Genomic DNA, 21,396 nt, shown 5'->3' on the forward strand with positions numbered 1-21,396 from the left:
GGTAGCATCTATAAAACCAAGACAGGTTATATCTTAGTTAATTTGTCCTGTTTTCAAACATTAAAAAACCCAAAAAAGGCTATTCTCTTGCTACACAAACCCAGTTTCATTTTCCATCATTTCTGGGAATCCTGACCAAGGAAAGCATTCCCTCCTCCTCCTCCCAGCCCACACACAGCTTCCAAATATGCATTTAAGAGCATCTACTGTCGGCATAGTGACCTTAAAAACAGTGAGACTAAATAAAACTGTTGCAATGCACAGTGCCTCTGGAAGCACAGCTCTTAAATGAGACCACTGCATGCTGTCTAGTCTTATTATTCCAAATTGTTGATAAATTCAAAAGTTTGGAACTACCCACCACCTCTAGTTACTGTTAACCATTTCATCATGATGCTACAGCTAATCCACTTCACTGTTGACAGAGAAGTACAAAACAGACATAGAACCAAAATAACTTACACAAGCATGCATGGGAAGAAAAATTTAAAATACCATCACCGAACTTCGTACCCAGTGAAACCTCCCACTTAACTCCTTCAGATGCAAAGCCTAATGGAAAATTATGCTCATCTTGTGAGTCAAATACCGATTTTAAATTGCTGTGGAAATCCACGAGCCAAAGAAACTAATAAAGGTCTAAGGCTTAGTACACAGATCTAGCTGCTCCAGGAAAACCCCACTTGATCGTAAAAGCCAAGTGCACAAGCTGCAACAGTGGAAGTTAAGAGAGATTCATCAACCTTTGCTGCAGGAGACGGTGGTGCACTCTATGCCCAGTACATATGGTGTCAAAATACAGTATTAATATCACGTATCAGTCTGTTCACGGGTAGGCACTGTTCCATCTTCTCCAAGGTGTTTCCAAAGCCATTCCAACTATACAGCTTGCTCCATCTTCTGAGATGGGAGCTTGCAGGAACTTCAAACACCCGACTTGCTCACTGAGACTTTGAACCTCTGGCGCCTAAAGCCTGTCACGCTTCAACACCAGGCCAAGCCAGACAATGACTTCAACGTCCAAAAGCTACATTCCATGAAAAAAGGAACACTCACAGTTGAATGTTAGGTAAATGCAAACAGGCATTAATCCTTTAATTTATAAGCCATCTGTACATGGTTTGACACTTCTGCTTAAGGCACTCCGGAATTGAGGGAAAAAGCAAACCTCATTACCTCTCTCCATTTCTTACTCCCAAACTTAGTAGCTGTCCTACTGTCCTGCTTTTGGCTGGGATAGAGTTAATTTTCTTCCTAGTAGCGGGTACAGTGCTGTGTTTTGGATTTAGGATGAGAATAATGTAGATAACACACTGATGCTTTAGTTGTTGCTAAGCAGTGCTTACACTGGTCAAGGACTTCTCAGCTTCCCATGCTCTGCCCGGTGCACCAGAAGCTGGGAGGGGGCACAGCCAGGACGGCTGACCCAGACTGGCCCCAGGGCTATTCCATACCATATGCCGTCATGCCCAGTATATAAACTGGGGGGAGATAGCTGGGGAGCAGTGATCGCTGCTCAGGGATGGGCTGGGTGTTGGCTGGTGAGCAACTGCATTGTGCATTACTTGTTTTGTGTATTTATCATTATTATTTCCTCTTCCTCTGCTGTCCTATTAAACTGTCTTTATCTCAGCCCACGGGGCTTACCTTTTTTCTCCTGGGGCAGGGAGAGTGAGCAAGCAGCTGTGCGGTGCTTAGTTGCCCGCTGGGTTTAAACCACAACACCTCCAACTGACTGTTCAATTGCTTTCAACAGCCAATACCTACAAACTGCTTGAGGTCACTACCTTCTCTAGTATTTTACTCTCTCTATGTGTAGACAGTAGTTTTACATCACTTATTTGACGTAGCTAAGCAATGCCTTACATCAGGCTTAGAAAAGTAAAATCATATTTATCCAGATCTATAACACAGTTAAGCTTGAGTTTATGCATGTTCGAAGCTAACAAAGCAGGTTATCTCCAGCAGTTTCTTTAGCAAGCTTCACGCTGCTTCAAACAAAGCTCACAAAAATAGCATTGGTTCGTAAACACTTGGCTGAAGACATTCTTCCATTCAAGAAACACTGGGAGGTAGCACTGGGGTTTTGTGAGTTACCAATAACAACAAGGGGATGAGAGGAATGCATCAGAACATCCAGGCAGACGTTTAGATTCAACAGACATGCAAAAACCAAAATGCAAGTGTTCAGCTATGCCAGCCAATGCAAATGATAAAAATCAAATTACAAAGGCTGGCAGTTTTGGAATTAAAGCCTTGTTTCTAAACTACTACAATTTCATAAGAACACTTACTGGCCTGAGTATGTTCTAAAAATCCTTCTTTTACAGGTTACAATGGTAAAAACACCAAAATCCTCCCACAGCCTTTCTCAAGAGGTTGCTTTCAAAAACTGTTTCCACAATTTTTCTTTGGTATTTATCTGAGGCCTCTTAGACAAAAGCTTTTATCAGCGAAATCTGAAGCCCATTATCCCTTTTCCCACAAAAAAATTAAACCTTCAAATGACACTGTACAATTCTTGGTATATGCTCTTAGTTTGCTGGTGAAATATTTCACGTCCTCTCATATTACCTCATTAGGTTATCAAAGAAGGATGATAATCACTAAGCATTAGCAAATTTGCGTCCCCAGGATTTATGGTCTATATAAATGACTTAACTGATCATCAAAAGCTGCAGATGATTTAAATGACCAAGCACCATGTAAGGCAAGTTAAATAAACAAACTTCAATAAAAGAGGAGTTCTAAAGCATCTGTCCCAAAAAAACTAAAGGCATGAGCCACAATCACATACACTTGTCCAAAACCAGATCTTCAGTTTATTTTTTTTAAATGTGCATTATGCCATGAATTCATAGGGAATAGGCTCCAGCAGCTCTGGATCCTTGCCATTAGTTCTCACAAAGTGTGCTTCTCTTGGTGGAGCGGGCTGTAAACAGAGGAAAACAAGAAAGAAAAGTCATGGCACTAAAACTCAAAACAAACCTTATACAAAATTCTTTTTAACAACCATTTAACACATTATTATATAAACATTACAGCACTTTTACTATTCCTAGTCTCTTTAAAATTTGATTCAAAGAATAGCACTGAGAAAATAATCTGCTAGAAAGTGTACTTGACTTTCATTGCTGAATGAAAAAACCTACACTTTACCCTCTGCAATTTACTAATCCAAATTATCACAAAGCGATGTGCCCTAGCGTTCCGGAAGCAACAGCCATTATCTCCTCTCTGAAGTCTAGTTATTCATTCTTTTCTTAAAGGGTTCCAACAGAAACTGTTGCAGCTAAATTCAACTAAACCAAAAGCAACACTGATCCCAGAAATCACCCAGAGCTGCTGCTGGAAATCAGCAACACAACAGGAAGCATCCGTCCCTATGTTCACGGCCAAGGATAGAATTTCCATCCAGAACAGTGCAGTTCTGTTCAGGCACCAAACACATCAGATAGCTCAGATGCAGACACGCTGCATGCTGCCGCTCTACTCTTATTAAAAAACAAAACAAAACAAAAACCAAACCACCTCCCGCAAAGGACTGCGAACCCAAGTGAGGATAGTAGCAACAGACACCTCCAACAAAATCTGCCAGAGACCTGGATTTTTCAGAATGCTGTAAGCAGCTTCATTTATGTGAGGTGGGTTTTTTGGGTTTTTTTTGGTTTTGTTTTTTTAAAGACAGACAGAAAAGCTCAGTTTACAGCATAGCACACTGTTGTTTTGGAAGAAAACAACATTTTACTCAACTGGTTTGGTTCTAGCTGGTTTTTTTTTTTTTTTGGTGAATTGAATCAACAATGTGTCAACTACAATAAAAATATTACCTGACGTTTCAGTTGAACCCAAATGCCTTTTTCTTTTGCTTCCTTTTTCTTCTTTTCATTCTCCTTCACACGCTGAAGAAAGCTGTCTCTGCTCTTGGAATGTTTAATATGCTCAATACGCACATTAATTCTCTTGGCAAGAATCTTGCCCCTAAGAAAAGAAATCGGTTTTTTATCTACTGCACTTGAAAAAAAGGCTACTTCAAAGCTAGTTTTACAGCCCTTATGAGTAACTCCGTAAGCTCAATAACAGATAATTTTTCTTTAAAGGGCAATCACTCAAAATACATTGCTGCAGATGCAAATCAGATGTAACTTATATAACTGAAAGCTTACTAATATATAACAATATGCTGACAATTTAGGATTAAGACTGTGGAGAGCACGTAATTTTAACCTTGTAGCACACAAACGAAGAATTGCATTACCACTGTACTCCAGTCCAATTACTGGAAGAAAAACAACTTGTCCTTTTCTGACTAAACCGTACAAAACCCAGCTGAATACAGCTACAAATTAGTATTAAAAAAGGGCTTGAGTATCAGTGTGAAAGTCGGCTGATAATCCTCATCAGGTAATGTCACTTTAAGTGGTGCTCAGAAAAATAAAAACTGTATCCTCTGACAGGATCCAAGTCAAATGAGCATCATTTGCTTGGGTTATAAAAAGGAGATATACTTTACCCACCTTGAATGACCAATCAAGACAATAACTGTCTAACTGGCAAAGTGAAAGGAGGGTGCAATTACAGATCAACTTTCCCGAACACAGCGTTTTAATACATAGAACTTCATTACTTACTTAACCTGCTTGTTAACAATAATGCCCACAGCGTGCTGAGTAACGTTATATACCCTTCCAGTCTTGCCATGGTAACACTTGTGGGGCATACCTTTTTGAACAGTACCCATACCCTGTTAAGAGGTAAAACAAGAATAAACTGTAAACTTCAACTTGGAAAAAAGAAAAAAGCAGCATCAAGAACTTTTCTTTCAGAAGTTATTTAAAGTACACATTTCAAATTACTTGAGATTGATTTAAAACTACCCCTATTTTATTCATACATTAGAATTTATAACCACGCACTTTATATCTGAAGACTATCAAATTCTGCTATGACAATTCTGGTTGCTCTCAGTGTCGGTGAAATGATTGATCACTTTGCTTTCAGCAAGCAATCACAGGAGACAATCATCATCAAGCTCCAGTGCATCAAGAAGCGTTAATTCTGAACAGTGCAGTTCTCCAGGAGTCACATAACAAATAAGCAAATTACACACCATCTTCTGTGTGACTGTTATGAGAACTCGTGCATTTCAAATGAAACTAAAGGATTCAACAAAGTACGAAATCCTTGACGAAAGGCTTTCAGATTCACTACAACTTAATTTTGAAAGTACAGTTGTTTTTAAAGGACAAGTTCTAGAAAATACCAAGTGAAGGGAAATGCTGCTTCACTTTTTTCCCCTGTATTAATATATATGATGTATCCTTACATTTATTTCTTGGTTTCTAGTTTTAATGTGGCTTTGTAATCACCATCCCTGTACATACTTATTTTAAGTATAGTCCTACAATGACACAGAGACACAGACGTAACTATCAGCTACACCACCATAATCCATGGCTCTTCTGAACAGCAGGTGCAAATCAGGCAAAACAGAACACCAACTAAAATGACAGCTGGGGTTCCTATGAAAGCAGTGCTGGTAGGTACCATACTGCAACCCCAGTATTAGATATGGCATCTTTCACTCACTTTTTTCAGCTGAACACACAGTAACGGAGCACAGCTGAATATATAAAGGATATACATACACATACAAATATATAAAAACCCACATAAAGCAGCATGTGACACTAAAGCATTACTATTGGTTCAGTAGCATTGTCAGTCCATTACTGCTTCAAAAGTGAGCAGCAGGTACTTGTGCTGACACACATGACCCGAGCAACAACAAAGACTACCTCAAGAAACTGGAGACTGTAAAGGACTACACTGCTTTAGCTTTTAATTATGTAGCACTGTAGAAAGTACCTTGATATCAACTATATCACCCTTCTTGTAGATGCGCATATAGGTAGCCAGAGGGACAACTCCTGTTAAGAGATACAAATTTGGATACTTATGAAGTTCACAATTTCACACACAGAGACACACACACCCCCCAAATGGGGTGGGGGGCACAGAACACGCATTTGACAAAGTTTTCTTAAAAATGCCTCAAATTTAAATTCAATTTCAAAAATGTAAAACTAAGAAATCAAACTGTTTTGTTTTTTTTTTTTTTTTTTCCCAAGCAGTAATTACCTCCTCACATGCTCCCAATTTAAAAAAAAAAAATCCAACTAAGGAAAAATTACAGCTTTAACCTCGTTCCTAATGCAAAAGTTGAAAAGGCATTACAACTATTTACTACTACTTCATTGTGAAAACAGCTGTTACCACTGCTCATTGCTAAGACGCAACAAACTGTAATTTTAAGTAAGTGTAACTGTTGAAATATATTCTTCACCTTCAAATTAATTTTCAAGCATTGATAGAATTAGCATTGTTACTACTGTGAAGCAATCAGAATACCAATACATAAGCTATAAGAGGTGAGAGGTTACTTGCATATCATTCTACAGTTTTTAGCCCAAGCTGTCAGCTATCCTTTGACACAAGCCATTGTTTTACTAATGGTACTTAGGGACTGTTGATGTCCAACAAGTCAGTAACTTAATACACTGTTCTCACTACAAGGTATACTTACCATGCTTGCGAAATGGCCTTGAGAACATATAACGCGTCCCCCTCCTCTTTCCTTTTGTGTTCGTCATTTTGGCCGATTACTGTAAAAATGAATGCAAACTATTCAGAACTACTAGTTCATTCACTAAAAGTTTGACTGACAGCATTTTCATACATTTCAGAAAAACCAAGTCTTTAAACCCACCCAGAATGACATCACTTCCAAATTGCTGGGTCAATTCAAGCAATGTTTTTAGCTTAGACCTTCACAGAGAACGGCATTTATAGGACCAGAGGGTAACTCAGGTTTGAATGGATGCGAGTAAGTCACCTAGCTCAACATCTTGCTTCAAGCAAGGTCTACTATGAGATCAGACCAGGTTGCCCAGAGCTTTGTCCCTGAAACCCGTCAAGCATGGAGAGACTACTGCACAGCCTCCCTAGGCAGCCTGTTTGGAGGCCTAGCTGTTCTCATGATGAAAAGCTTTTTCCTTATATCCAGCCTGAGCTTCTCATTTTGCCTTAAGCCAGCTGTTTTGTGCTCCTGTCAAGTACCAGGATCGGTCTTCTTGCTAACAGCGCTGCTAGGTGCCCCCCAAAGCCGCCTCTGCTCCAGGCCGAGCAAGCCCCGCTCCCTCTGCCGCTCCTCACAAGGCATCCAAAAGGCAACATCTCTACTACCAGACTTCTCAGCCACTGATACATCTGACACGATACAAACCGTGGTCCTCTGTCTGTGCTCCGAGTGCAACAATTTCTTTAGCTTCAAGCTGCGTCTCCTATTGCCACAGGAGCCCCCCCGCCCCGGCACCTGGTGCCGCGGCCAACGGGGACGCCAGCCACCAAGCACGCTAGCGAAGCACAAGTCCCGCCGCAGCCGGCGGTCCCCGCTCCGGGGCCCACCCCGGGGAGCTGCGCCAGCCGCGGGGCCGGCGCAGGGCCGCTCCCCCGCTCCCCCGCCCCCGACGTCCCACCGGCCGCCCCGGGGCTGACCGGGCCCACCGCCACGTACCGCCGCCTCGGCGGAGCCCCGCTCCCCCGCACCTGCACCCGCCGCCGTCGCCGGCCTCGGCGGTCCCCTCCCTCCTGCCCTCCATCCCTCGCAGGCCTCCCGGCCTGGCCGGGCCCGGCACGCCGCACCGAGCCCTGCAGGCCGCGGCCTCTCCACTCCCTCAGCCCCCTCGCCCCAGCAAGGCCGCGCCGCCCCCAGCTGAGCCGGCGGCCACCCGCCCCGACGCCAGCGCGTCCCGCCCTCCCTCCCGCCGCCACCCGGAGCCGCGGAGGCACCTGAGGCCGGCGAGCGGAGCTCGGCGCACCTCCCCGCGCGTGCCTACAAAATGGCGGCTCGGAGCGAAAGGAAAGAGGCGGCGCCGCGGCCGCCCTTAACAGCGGGGCCTTCGCGGGGCTGCCCGCGCCGCGCCTGAGAGAAAGCCCCGGGTAGGCGCCTGCCTGCCTGCCTGCCTGCGAGAGGTAGATGTCGTGAAGGAAGCGTTTGCACGCCGGTCCTGATAAACAGCCACGGAGCTGGCCCGGCAGAAGTGTGACCCGTTCGCTAAAGCAGGGGCAAATGGTGGTTTTGCTCATGGCTGTGCCGTGAGGCGGGGCTAGGAGAGGTTTGACGGCGGGGAAGCGGGAAAACGAGCCAAGTGTCTGTCAGAGATGCTGAGGAGAGAGTTCTGTGGTGGAGCGGCTGGCCCGCCGTCCACAATGTAAAATATAAGCAGCCAAGAAGTTGTTTTACGACATTAAAGAAGTGCACCGAAATTTAAATTTGCAGTAATGCGAGCCGCCTGCTGCCATGTGTCAGTCACAGCTGCCTGACTGGAGATCAAGTAGTGCTGGGCAGGAAACCATGGTGGGAGAAGCAAACCAACAGCAGAAGCGGAGAGGCTGCTCAGGTTTGGTGTTTCTTATTATTGTAATGGGCTTTATTATTATTGTTATAATGCCCTAATCTCCAATTTGTGTGGCAGATGTTTCCACAAAGATAAATAAAGTACGGATTCTCAACAAAGAGCCACAGGTTGCATCAGCTGTGTGGTGCCTGAAAATGAAGCGGACTGGTGAGCAGCTTCCAGAGCTGGCGGCATGACTCATTGTGTTTGTGCATCGTCAATATCGGAGCAGACGGGAATCATCTTGGGAAGCCGATTACAGGCGGGAGTGAGTCAAAAGAGGGCCTCCTTCCCCTGAGCTAAACACGCAGGGGCAGCTCAAAACTTGTCTCAGCGAGAAGTTGCCCTACTGCAGGAATTTTTGTTTTGAATGAAAGAAGCACTTATTTGATTTAGGGGAGGGATGATTACTTAAAGTGGCATATAAAAACATATTTGATCCTCTGACTAATTTCACAGTTATTTTAATGTTGTCTTGCAAAACTTAAGCCCTTTCTATCATCATTTTAAAGCCAGTTTAATGTTTATGGGTTGCAAGAGTGGATATGGAGGATTAAATACACTATCAGGTTCTGCCTGCAAAGCTAGCTGGCGGGGCGTGTTATGACAGACAGAGGCCCTGTCTCCACAGGAAATCTCTTGGGAGTGAAGTGTTATATTTAGAAGAAATGTGTCTATATTCCAGCTCTGTACCATGAAGAATCCAGAATTTACAGCACCTGATATCTACGCAGAGAAAATCGGTATCATTTAATATGCATTCAGCCTAGGTTTCCAAGCGTGAAGATAATTACGAGCCTGAACAGCTCAGGTGAGGAAGCATATTGGCAACAGATAGAGAGATGTCTGGGAGGATATCAAGCAAAGTAAAGACAGGAAGCCAAATCTGAAAAGGCATTACTGAATAAAGGAAGATAGGGATTTTCAGTGAGCTGAACTCCTTACTCTTCCCAGTGATTTACATAGAGGGCAAATCTCCAAGTCAAGCAGGAAAGAAGGGGGAGGAAACTCTACATGTTGAAACTCATGTCCACATATAAAGCCTGTAAGTTTTAATTCATTAGGCAGTAGTAACTGTGACCTTAATTGAACTTTGTTTTATTTGGGGCCAAGACATTCAGGATTTGCTACATTATTTTTTTTTCCTGCATAAACTGCATGACAGGTTGATTTAAAATTTCAGTAATGTTTTTATTCATAAAATCTACCCTGATTAGCACATTCCCGGGATCCTTCTTTAGCTCCACGTTTTGAAGAAACAATCATGTTTCACAGTTTGTCTCCATTGAATCATTCACTGGGCATGCTGTCTGGGTCTGACCCAGAGGTCCATCCTATCTGCCAACATTTTATACGTGGTTTCCCAAATCTGTGGCCTACTGAGCACTTAAAGACTGAAGAGCCTTTGTATGTTGCTCACAAAAGGATTTCTTAATAATGGCTGTCTCTAGCAGATAAAGGTGCACAAGTTGTGGGGTGAGTTCTGGTCTGGAAACCAGAGGTAGCAGCCAAGCAGACGTGGGGGAGACCTGCAGCTCTACATTCCAGACTGCGGGTGCTTCCCTTACTGCCCTGCCTCATCCCTTCAGAAACCCAGCCTAAAAGTGTTCTTCGTTGATCAAACTGCAGTTGTAGGATCCAGATTCCAGTTCCTCCTAGGCTGTACAGCTAATACCACATCTGGTTCTGCTGCAGAAACACCACATCCTCAAGACGGAGGTGAACATGAGTGGCAACGCCCAGCTTAACGTAAAGATCTAAAACCCCATGAAGGTCCCAGGCTGGTGCTCCACCCGTTAATGTACTCTGGAAATCTTACTACACCACGGTAGACTGAGTTTCCCTCCTACTCTCCCTGGCTTGGAGGTAGAGCAAGAGAGGGAAAGCAGCTGCCATGGGAGTCAATTCAAAAGTTGCTGGGGAAAGGAGCTTGAAAGGGAGGGCTCATTAGAAGTCCGAGCAGTGGGGACTAGATAAACATCACTTTGTTTTTCAGAGTGGAAAGTACCACGCCAAAAAAACCATTTCCAGTCCCCAAGTTCCCACAGTCACAATTCTGGTATCTTCTTTGGGAGGGCCCCATTTTGTTTCTGACACTTCTCTGCAGCATCTGTCTGGACAACAGCTCTCTCTAAAGAATAATGCGCTATGATGATTCTGCATATGGGGCTGTCAGGAATCCTTCACCGAAATTTTAATGCACAGTGGGATCTGGCTTGCTCCTAAGCTCAGAGGACCAAGTGATACACACAGAGATCTCGAGTGTGACATTGCATTTGTGTTAGGTTATTCAGCAGGGGTGCGGAAGGAATTTAAATTAATGAGAGTTTGTAAAGGGCTTCGAGGTGAAAAATGAAAAATATTCCCCTTCAGTAGGGCGTAGGTCTCCTGTGTCTCACATAATGCATTCATTACATGAAAAAAAAAAAAGCTGATTATGACTGGAGCAAAATTTTAACAGAAATAACTGAGAATAAGTGCTAAATAAAGAGGATTGAAATCTGCAGTTCCTCTTGTGATAACGCTGCAAAACTAAATTGAAAATCAAGATTGTGAAGTTAATTGCTTACCCCATGGCAGGCTCCCATCCATAGAAGGGCAGCATGTACCTAGTGCTTTTGATCAAAAAGTTACTGACCAAAGTCATCTCTGTCACCTCTTAAGTTGACCCTGGTGTTCCACTGTTCACTCTTTCCAAAAGGATCTTGTTACTGGGCATCACAGACTCATGCTTCTGTCCCCTTTCATGGTCTCTTTAGCTCCCCGATGATTCTAGCTCTAACAACCTCTTTATTTCTGGTAGTCAGTTCAACTCATCCACAAAACCCATTCTGTAAATATTAGCCTGAGCCTAGTTTCACGGGAGTTAAAATCAATAACATTTGTGTCTAATCAATCAAGCACCTCCCAAAATGGCTGGATGGACAAACTGCTTGAGTGGTCTCACTGTGGGATAGCCCAAGTGCCGGTGCAGGTGGCTGTACTGAGCTGCATTGCCAGTCAGGAGAGAGGAATGGAAAATAATGACAGCGTGCCTTTGAGAGAAATGAAAAAGCAAAACCTGTACAGACCTAGAATTGTGGTGGGGCCCAGCACATCACACATGGGTGAAAGTTTTCGTTACACTAATACGTTACTTACACATTAATTCCTAATTCAAAATTTTACTAGAAGCAGGTAGATTGATACTGAAGCCAAACAAATGGCCTTTTTTCCATCATTATCTCAACTGCCACATAAAATTTGAAGTACTGACAAGTTCTGTCAATCAACTGTATATTTGAATAACACGGCATTCTACTTGTACATGTACCTCAGTGAATACTGCCTTACTGGCCGTACAGCAATCATCAGGAACTTGCAAGGAAGCTGTCGTGTAACCGTGACCAGCTTCTCACGGGTACCAAATCATATAATCCATTTATCAAACTTCAGATTTATCAAACTTCATTTCAAAAGCAATTAATGTCCCCTTCCTCCCTTACTAACGGAGTGGCTTCTCAGGAAACCGGCTTCATTAATGCAGTGTTTTCTCCAACTTCTTGTAAGCATTACTACTTTTTTGAAGTCTGCTGTCTCTGTGTAACCTCCCCTGAGTCAAACCCATCTAGCCAGGAACAAGGAACTCCTCACATTGTCAGCATCAGCTTTGCTCTGTATATTTAGTTGTTTTGACTACAGGTGATTAGCCACTCGTTGGCTGACACAGCTGGTAATTATGGATACTTTTTGCTCCTCTGCCATGGAGGAACCAAGCTGCTGCTATCAGTAAATCTGCATAATGTGGGGATTTTCTTTTGATAATGTGTTGAATATAAGTATAGAATTAATATTAAAATATATTTTTAAAAATCTGATCTTTCACAATTCCCCTTAAGCCCTTTGCCAGCCCTCTTGGAAGCTCTTAACTACAGTTTAAGAAATAACTGGCTTAATGGTTAGGAACATACTGCTATTTTCTGTTCATTTGTTTATGTCTGAGCTTATGTGTACTTCTAGCTGGAAGAACAACAATGTTTGCCCTTTTTCTGTAATTATTTACACAGAAGAATGATAACCCCTTTACACCTTCATTTTACTAAGCTAAATAAACCAGGCTGTTGGAGCCTCCGGCCGCATGGCAGGCACTCTGCATTTGCTCCCATTCCCACACCTCTCTCTTGAGTATCAGTGATCAGATTTGTACGCAACAGTCCCAGTTAGCTTGCTTACTGTGCACCAGTTCCTCCTGAGATACTTCCTCTTATTACTGAAGATGATCACAATCCACCAAACATGAAGCTCCTGGGGTTGAATTTTTTTTTCTGGCTGTAAATGTTTCGGTACTTGTCCTTAACCTGCTAGCTGGGAACTAGGAGAGAATTGTTTAATCTCACGGTCATGCAATGGCAGGCTTCTCAGTGATTTCGGTGTCACAAAGTCAGTTCTTGTTTACTGATGATTTTTCTCAGGCAAAACTTTCAGTGTCTTCAAAGAATTTTTGTCTATAAGGAATAAACAGGACAGAATTGGCCTTTTATCATTTTAAAGTAGATAAGCCAAAACAAAACAAATACACTCTACGAAAAAACTGCCGACTGGCGAGGGCCAGACTTAGTTGACCTTTTCCTTATCTGATTTCTAGCATGTGACTATTTTATTCACTATGAAGTATAATTTTAACAGAAGCTCTACCTACAGCAATTGGTTTTTCAAGACAGGCTTAACTTTGGAGGGCAAAGAGATTTAACTTTAGGTAGATCTGAATATGAGCTTTGCTGCTGAAATGTAATACCCGATGTGAAGTGTCATGTATAGGAACAGTTTATAATAATGGCACACTGAGTCTGAACTGATGAAATCTCACTGAAACTATATTACAAAACAATTTTTTGGTGCTAATTCTCAGGTGAGTTTGCAGATGATAGCTAATTGCTGGGAGTGCTCATATCACTGGAGGGCAGGGCTGCTACTGAGAGGGACGGAGACAGGCTGGGGAAATGGGCTGGCAGGAACCTTGAAGTTCAGGACAGGCAAACACAAAGTCCTGTCCTTGGGTTGGAATAACCCCATGCAACAGGACAGGCTGAGGGCTGGCTGTATGGAAAGGGGCTTTGCTGAAAAGGACCTGAGGGTCCTGGTGGACGACGGCAATGTGTCCTTGCTGCAGAGTCAGCTACATCCAGGACTGTATTAGCAAGAGGTTAGCCAGCAGGGCTAGGGATTCTTCCTTGCCGTTTGGCACCCGTGAGACCACAGCTGGAGTGCGTGTCCTGTTTTGGGCTCCCCAGGACACAAAAGACATGGACATACTGGAGCAAGCCCAGCGGAGGGCCACCAAGATGGTCACCGGGCTGAAGCACAGGGACGTATGAGAAGAAGCTGAAAGAGCTGGGTTTGCTCATCTGGCAGAGAAGAAGGAAATCTTATATGTCTCTTCTGCTATCTCATGGGAGGGTGCAGAGAAGATGGAGACAGGCACCTCTCGGGGTGCACAATAGAAGGACAAGAGGCAATGGACAGAAGTTAGAACATGGGAAATTTCTGACTCAAGATAATGAAAACATTTTTAATGTAAACGTGGTCAAAAACTCAACCAGGTTGCTCAGAGAGATGGTGGAATTTACATCCTTGGAGCTGTTTAAAACTTGACATGGCCCTAAGCAACCTGATCTAGCTGGACCTGCTTTGAGCAGGGGATTGGACTACAGACCTCCATAGGTGCCAGAGATTGTTTTGCGTCTGTGATTCCAGCTTCTCAACATTGGGTGCTGCAGTTTAAAAAGGCAACATGCCTGATGGATGCAACAACATAAAGTAAAAATGTGGGTGGAATGATTCTCTATTCTATAAATACTCTATGGCATTGTATTAGCATATTGGTATCTGAGGCAGCCGTTTGTATTTCTTATTAATTGTTATAATCAGAGCCATTAACATCATTGTTTTTAATTGCTTATGAAATAGCAAAGAACCTTGCTGGAAGGAAAGGGCTATATAAAATATTGCTAGTTTTATTTCAAGTAAATTAATGTCTTCTACTTAGTGTTAGCTGAATCCCAGTAAGCGCAAATTTAAATTTATCTTCAAACTATGCCAAAGAAAATTTGTTTTTCTGTATGAGTGCAGAAAGACAAAGCGGCATGTTTATGATTTTAATAGTGCTACAAAATGCTCGTTTTAATAATGCATGACGTAACCAGAGTTATTGCAAACTCGAGTACTGAGCAGATTGTAACAATCTTTCAGTAAACATTATTGTCTTGCTCTAGTTCTATGCATCTTCTGGATGCTAAAAGAAAATCCTATCCTGCCTCCATACCCTCTTCTTGAAAGAAGAGGAAAGAAGAATCAAATGCAGAAACTACAGGACTAAAAAGCACACTATTCTCTGCATTAAAGCACCTCACATGTGATTATAATTCCAGTTATATATTCTTTCCTAGGTGTTTAGCAGAGTTTGAATTTGTGGTCAGAAAATATCAGCCTTCACTGAGTGATTTTTTTTTTTTTTTTTTTTTTTTTTTGCAGGCCAGCCTCCTTTCCAAAATGGGAAACTGGCTGTAGCTTCTGCAGTCTTACACATACCAGTATCTTAAATGATGAACCTAAGACAGACCCCATGATGTGACAAGGTACAGATGCAGTTGTATTTTTTAAAAACACATATGCTTTTACTTTCGCCCTATTTGAACATTTTCAGTCCTGCCATCACATTTTTTTCAGTTTTCTAGCTTATTGAGCCAGAAACTTGTTATAATAAGCAAAAGGTGAATTTCTCAAGTAATCTTCATCACCTGAACCTGGGAACTGTGGTTGCAAGGGAACTATCAAATATCACAAGGTTTGTGATAAAATAATGAGAATTGGCTACGCTCTGACAACCCCTGTCAGTGAGACAACAGCTGCTCTGAACAAACGCTACAGCCAGAAAAGACAAATCAATGGTCAGTCAAGGAGAAGCGAAACAGAGAATTAGCAAGGGATAAACTTGACCAAGCTACGACCAACCAAGGATAAACTAGACCAACTTTCCCATATGTATAGTAGGAATAGTAGCACATATTTATGGAGCAGGGTTATTGTTGATTCATTAGTATTTGGGAAATGCTGTGGAGTCCTTCACAGAATATGCAAAATAGTAATGTGAGCTAATTAGCATATGTGCTGCTCCAAGGCAGCCACAGCTTATTCAAGGGAGAGAGGCAGTACAGGTGAAGGGGCAAAACAGGGAAAAACAAATAGAGGGCAAATGGCAAAAAGAAGTGCCGCAGGGGGAGAGGAGGAAATGAAATCGCAGGGGAAATGGAAAGAGGAAATGAGGCCATACAGGACAAAGAGGTGATGCCCGGGTTACTGCAGTATAAAGACACAGGGCACAAATCTGTATGAAACAGCTTTATTAGTTCTGCTGCTCATGTGATAACCTGTGGTTGGCTGTTTGTTTTGGGTTGTTGGGTTTGGGGTTTTGGGGTTTTTTTTGGGTTTGGTTTTTTTGTTGTTTTTTTTTTAAAACTAAGTATAACCAGAGAAAAACAAGTATAACCAGATGGGAGTATTTAACTGACCATCTGCAAGTACAGAGGGAAACTGTGGGTTTTCCGGGGTATAAATCTTCCAAGAGAAGAAATCAAAATCATTCTACTTCTGTATTGCTGACAAACAGAGCATTGTCTGAGAACTGATTGCAACATGCACTTGAACAATAGCTTTAGATCAGCGGAAGCACAAAATATTGCTAACTGCGACATATGTTTCAATTAAAACAAAAATAATTAACCACCCATTAGTGTCATGAAAAACACAGGCTATTAACAGTAAGTGCTCTTTAGCAATTTTATTATCTCCACAAAGCTGCTTCCAGTATTTTTTCTACCTCCTATTGATAATTTTTTCCACCGCGTAGCTATCTGCATGCTGTTTTACATATTCCTCCTCAGCTTCATTTCTATCTTGGTACTGTAAAGAACTGATTAGTGGGAGAGACTGTAATGATACAAAGACTCTTCACCTGGAGGCTGCCTGTTGTCACATTGTGCGTCACTGTTGTTATTACATGACAGCTCATCTTGCTTTTGGAGAACTGCTGCAAAGATCACAAAAACACTATCTTGCTGACTGCAGCGGGAAGCTTTGCTTGGTATTCTGGTAGAGAACACAGAGACGGAAGAAGCGTCTTGTACTTCTCACCTGTGGTAATGGATTTTCCAAGTTAGTGTTAGAGCGCTGTCGCTGACTCCTGAGGTTTTCATACTGCGGAGAAACTGGAGTTACTGAGACAATCGTTTCCCTAGTGCCTGTGTCAAGGATCAAAGCCATTAATTTTTTAAGAGAAGTTTCTATTATTGAAAGTATTTCATTACAATATTAAACAACCTTATTTCTAAATATACTTGTGGCCTTATTTCTCCAAAAGATTCTGTTCAGAACAATGTCAAAAAGCACACAGTTATTGTTTTAGCTCACGTCCTTTCATATCGAGATCACCGAGACCCAAACTACACACATTTCTCTTGCAGAATACAATGACATCTTTCAAAAGAGTTACCATTTTATAAATGGACTCTTTTTCTAAGAACTGTAACTTTATTTTCAGTTAGAATTCCACCCACTTTTAGGAGTCTAAAGACTCAAACAGTGGTAACAGTTTAGAAATCTACTGTTATTTTCAACACAACTAAATTCTTATATTTTACAGTCTTATTGGACATCTCTCTTAACTGATGTGTACTTTAAATGCTGTTGGTAGAAATTTGTATTCAGTTTAGTAGCATAAAATTTTTTATTTTCTCTTTTAACTTTTCAGATGCTGGTAATCCTTTGTGTAATAAGAGGTTAATTGTCTGCCAGCTATATATATGGCAAGATGCCCAGTATCAGCTGAGCTGTGAAAATGAAAGTATCAAAATATCCCCATGTGTGAACTCTGCAAGAAACAAATATTACCCTCTGCTTTAAAAAAAAAAACAACACAAACACAAGCCAACAAAACCCAACACCTTTACTGAGGAAACCTTTGGTCTTCCAAAATGAGTGTAAGGGAAAAATCATCATGAGCAAATTTTACCCTGTCAGAGAACTCTCACCTAATTTATTCTGTTTACAGATTTGATCTAAGAATGATTATTTCTCACACCTCTTTGTAAAATATTCTGAGATTTACTGATGAAAAGTGCTAAGGAATAAAATAATATTTATCTATTGCACAATTATAGTATCATGATTTTTATAGTATATAGTTTTCTGTGATGACAATTTATTAATGTCTTCCTTATGATTACAACTAAGACTGGATTTATTCTTTTGAACCTATGAATAAAATGTATCACTTGTTTAAGTACTTGCTCAGGTCCTCCCATATCCAGTTAGTCTACTATCACCCCCCCGTCATGGTTCCCAGAGAGCATGTACAACTGTTATGAAAACAGTTGTGTTTTCTGAAAATGTACCATCAACATCATTTACAAAGAATAATCTACTAATATAGATGTTTAACTACCTGTCAGTCAGTACAAGATGGTTTGATATAACATGACTTTCCGAATATATTTCCTGTTTGTCTCTTCTGTTCCCCAGAAGGATCCAGTTTCACTCACATAATGTGTTAAAGATTCCAGTTCTGTATAATTTGATGCAGCTTCAGGTTTTCTCGGAATTATGAAATACAAGTTGGGAAAAATGTCTTTTATGTCTTACTCCCTATTACCTCATAGCACAAATCCTGCAACACCCGTTGCCTACAAAGTAAGGTGCATTTCCATAGCAAGGCTGGCTAATATATGGTGAGAATGGTGGATGACCTTCACTGGGCTATGTGTCAATAGAAATACAGATGGTGAATTCAGATGGTTTTCTTGCAAGGACCAGCCGCTGCCTCTATTATGTCTGGATCCAAATTTAAGAGTTTCCAGAACAAGTAAAGAGTTATACGTACACAAAGCAACCTGTTCTGACCTCAAATCTGACTCTGCTATGAGCAGAAGGTTGGACTAGAGACTCCAGAGGTCCTGTCCGACCTGAATTATCCTGTGATCCTATTATGCTACAATCTTGCAATCATACTGTGTACTAGTCCAACAACAGATGTGATATGTCTGCATTCACATACTGCAGCAACGGTGCGACTGGTTGGTGGTTTGACTGGTTAGCGGAGCTGGTAAATAGATTCATGGGGCCAATTCTGTTGTCAAGCAACGTTAATAAAAACCTGACGTGCCCCAGACTCAGCAAAACCATCTGTAGTCACATATAGATGGTACAGGCACAAACGTACCTGTACCATGCCTACTCTTCAATTTCTAAAGCCAGCCTACCCACACAGCCCAGAGTAAGCTGGGCTCCTGCCAAACCACAAGATTATGAAACAAGGAGAGGCGCAGGATGAGCAGCAGCAGCTTACACTTGTTATATTTTCTCTTTGCTCCTCTGTGTCTGTTGGTGCCTCCTTCCATTTGGAGTATCCGGTCTTCAGAAGACAGATTGGGGTTTTCTCTTAATATCTTGTGTAGTGACTAAGGAGGCGAAGGGCTCTGGCCTCTGACTTGTGTTTCTAGGTGTTATGGTAATGTAATAACAACAACTGCATGGTCTGAGAGACTTTCAGGGCAGAGAATGAATTCTATCTGTTCAACTAATGTACTTCTGTGAGAAAAGCATCTATCCTTTCACTGAAGCCCTTAGGGGATACTGGATGTGCCATTTCTCTTGGCAGCATATTCCAACCATTAATGTCTTCCACTGTTAAAAAATGTGCGTAATTTACAACCCAAACTTGTTTGATTTCAGTTTATAGTTATTTTTTCTTGTTACGCCTCTCACTGTGCAAGATTAAAGATCACTGTAGCCACCTTCCAGTCATCTTTTTGATAAGCCAAACAGATTGTGCTCTTTAAGTCTCTCCAAGCAAAGAATTTTCTCCAGCCTCAAATGATTTCTCAGCATTCTTTTGACAACAAGGACACCAGAGGCTAGCGCAGTATTGCCACAAAAATCCCCCCGATGCCGTACATAGAAGGAAAATAACGTCTCTTCCTACTTGCCACGTCTCTGTTTATATAGTCAAGGACTCCATTATTTGCTTATACCATAGCATTAGACTGGAAATTAATTTTTGCTGGCATGGCCACTGTTAACTCTTAATTTCTTTTCAGTGTTCAGTCACTGCTCTCCACAACACAGCCCCTCATCTCTGCAAACATGACTTGCTCACTGCATTTTTAAGTAATTCTACTTGCATCTATATTGAGACACACTATATCTGAATGGGATAAATTTACCAAACCATATAGATCTTATGATAACCCCAGCCTTAATTTAATTTCCTATTTAGCCACTCTTTTTATCTTCACAGCACATCAGTATTGCTTTCTCATTGCTGAAAATACTAATACATTTATTTGTTTTTCCTCAGTATTAGGATCCTTGGGCTCTCCTGCCAGCTTTCCTGAGCAACTTTACCCTTCGGAGCTGCCGTTCACTGGATCCCACCTACCAGTTTCCTGAATAAACTGGTCTGTCCCCCTAAAGCCAGGGTCTGTAGTCTACTGCTCTCCTTCCTCAGCCCCTACAGGATCCTGAACTCCAGTCCTCAGTCACTACAGCCCAGGCTTAGGTAACCAAGCCGTTGATTACCACACCCCCCAGTTCTTCCTTGTTAGTGAAGAGCAGATCCAGCTGTGAATCACCCCCGGTTGGCCCAGCCAGTATCAAGAAGTTATCCTTGATGCCTTTCAGAAATCTCCTGGACTGCTTGCATCCTGATGTGTGGTGCTTGTAGCAGATGTCGAGCAGGCTGAAATTCCCCCAAAACCCAGGGTCTGTGATCACGAGACGTCCTTGTTCCCAGTTAAAGTTCCCCTCAGCAGCTTGGCTGGCCAGCTGGCAAAGATGCGCTTGTCGCATTTTGTCAGGTGGATCCTGTCTCTCCCCAGTGATACAAGATATGACTGATATCTTGTCTCAGACAGGGTCAGTTACCATACGGATCTATATGCGTTACAGTCGCTCTGTAGCTGCTTTCAAAGCTCTGTCTCCTCAAGCATACACAAACAGGCGCACAATCCTGGTCTACCCACCCTGTTTTTCCTTAGCTGGTCAAGTACCTGGAATACTTAATTTGTGAATAATTCCAATCACCCCAAGGGGCTTAGCGATGACAATTAATTCAGTGACAATTTCCAATTCTTTTACTCTTTTCCTCTTATTTTACCTCATTTTAATGGCCGATGGTACAGAAAGTGTTTCTGTGTTTCCCCTCATTCTATGTGGCATGAGTTCAGTTTGCTCATAACACAGCACCTCAGTTTACACAGAATTAAAAAAAAAATAGGTCTCTCTGTATGTTACTAATTTAGCATCTTCGCAGCTGCTCTGCTTAAGTCTCCAGCCACGATTAGCCCACACCTGTCAGATGCAGGCCAGTGTAGCCATACATCCCCCACTCTTTTTGAAATGTGGTCTGATACTCCACAACATCTAAATTTTCCCTTGGAACTACAGACAGAAAGAGCACCTCACACTAAGTACATTTTGCCTTCTTTCTCTAATTTATGAGTAGGAAGAAACTTAAAGGCAATCTCTGACTTTCCGTTTGAGTGCCTTTCAAGATTCCTGCAGTTTTCTATGGCCTGTACAGTTCCACCTGACGCTACGTAATTATTTCCAAACTGAATTATCTTCCAGATAATGTTACAAGCTTCTGCAATAGTGCAATTGCTTTTTGTGTTTTTGCTTCAGGGAAACAGCATGCCGTCATATTTTCCTTGTGTCATTTTTTGAAGACTTCGTCCACTCTGGATTATGCAGGAGTATCTCTTGTAGCATGTCTGATTAATACTGTAAGGAATCGTATTACAGATGTGTCTTGCAGCATTGTATTTCAGTAGATGAACTGCTGGATATCTGTAAGTTTGACACTTCCAGCTGGCCAAATATCCGTTCTTGCTTCTTTGCACAAAAA

General features: G+C 42.0%; 1 protein-coding gene, 1 long non-coding RNA gene and 2 other non-coding genes across 7 annotated transcripts; 1 reads left to right on the forward strand and 3 right to left on the reverse strand.

Moving 5' to 3' along the window:
- Nucleotides 1-2,794: 2,794 nt before the first annotated feature.
- On the reverse strand, nucleotides 2,795-7,976 carry RPL21 (ribosomal protein L21). The gene is made up of 6 exons (XM_087757181.1): nucleotides 7,852-7,976; nucleotides 6,587-6,665; nucleotides 5,869-5,930; nucleotides 4,632-4,744; nucleotides 3,831-3,981; nucleotides 2,795-2,932 (listed from the first exon to the last, which is right to left on the reverse strand). The coding sequence occupies exons 2-6, from the start codon at nucleotides 6,651-6,653 to the stop codon at nucleotides 2,843-2,845; spliced, it is 483 nt and encodes a 160-aa protein (XP_087613307.1). The 5' UTR covers nucleotides 6,654-6,665; nucleotides 7,852-7,976; the 3' UTR covers nucleotides 2,795-2,842.
- LOC148055916 (small nucleolar RNA SNORA27) lies at nucleotides 4,440-4,572 on the reverse strand. The gene has a single exon (XR_015705216.1). It is a non-coding gene; the product is annotated as a small nucleolar RNA SNORA27 (small nucleolar RNA).
- Nucleotides 4,960-5,034, reverse strand: LOC148055917 (small nucleolar RNA SNORD102). The gene has a single exon (XR_015705210.1). It is a non-coding gene; the product is annotated as a small nucleolar RNA SNORD102 (small nucleolar RNA).
- A 143-nt stretch (nucleotides 7,977-8,119) lies between the features above and the next one.
- LOC148055918 (uncharacterized) lies at nucleotides 8,120-20,348 on the forward strand. Of its 4 annotated transcripts, XR_015704678.1 has the most exons (5): nucleotides 8,120-8,462; nucleotides 8,538-8,727; nucleotides 9,145-14,263; nucleotides 14,970-15,073; nucleotides 19,849-20,348. It is a non-coding gene; the product is annotated as an uncharacterized LOC148055918 (long non-coding RNA). The 4 variants fall into 4 exon arrangements; XR_015704675.1 differs by having other exon boundaries at nucleotides 8,538-14,263; XR_015704677.1 differs by lacking the exon at nucleotides 19,849-20,348 and adding an exon at nucleotides 17,245-17,714 and having other exon boundaries at nucleotides 8,538-14,263.
- Nucleotides 20,349-21,396: the final 1,048 nt, after the last annotated feature.

This window comes from Nipponia nippon, unplaced genomic scaffold (assembly GCF_047370975.1).
Source record: "Nipponia nippon isolate SJK-2023a ecotype South Korea unplaced genomic scaffold, ASM4737097v1 scaffold_2, whole genome shotgun sequence".
Lineage (NCBI taxonomy): Eukaryota > Metazoa > Chordata > Aves > Pelecaniformes > Threskiornithidae > Nipponia > Nipponia nippon.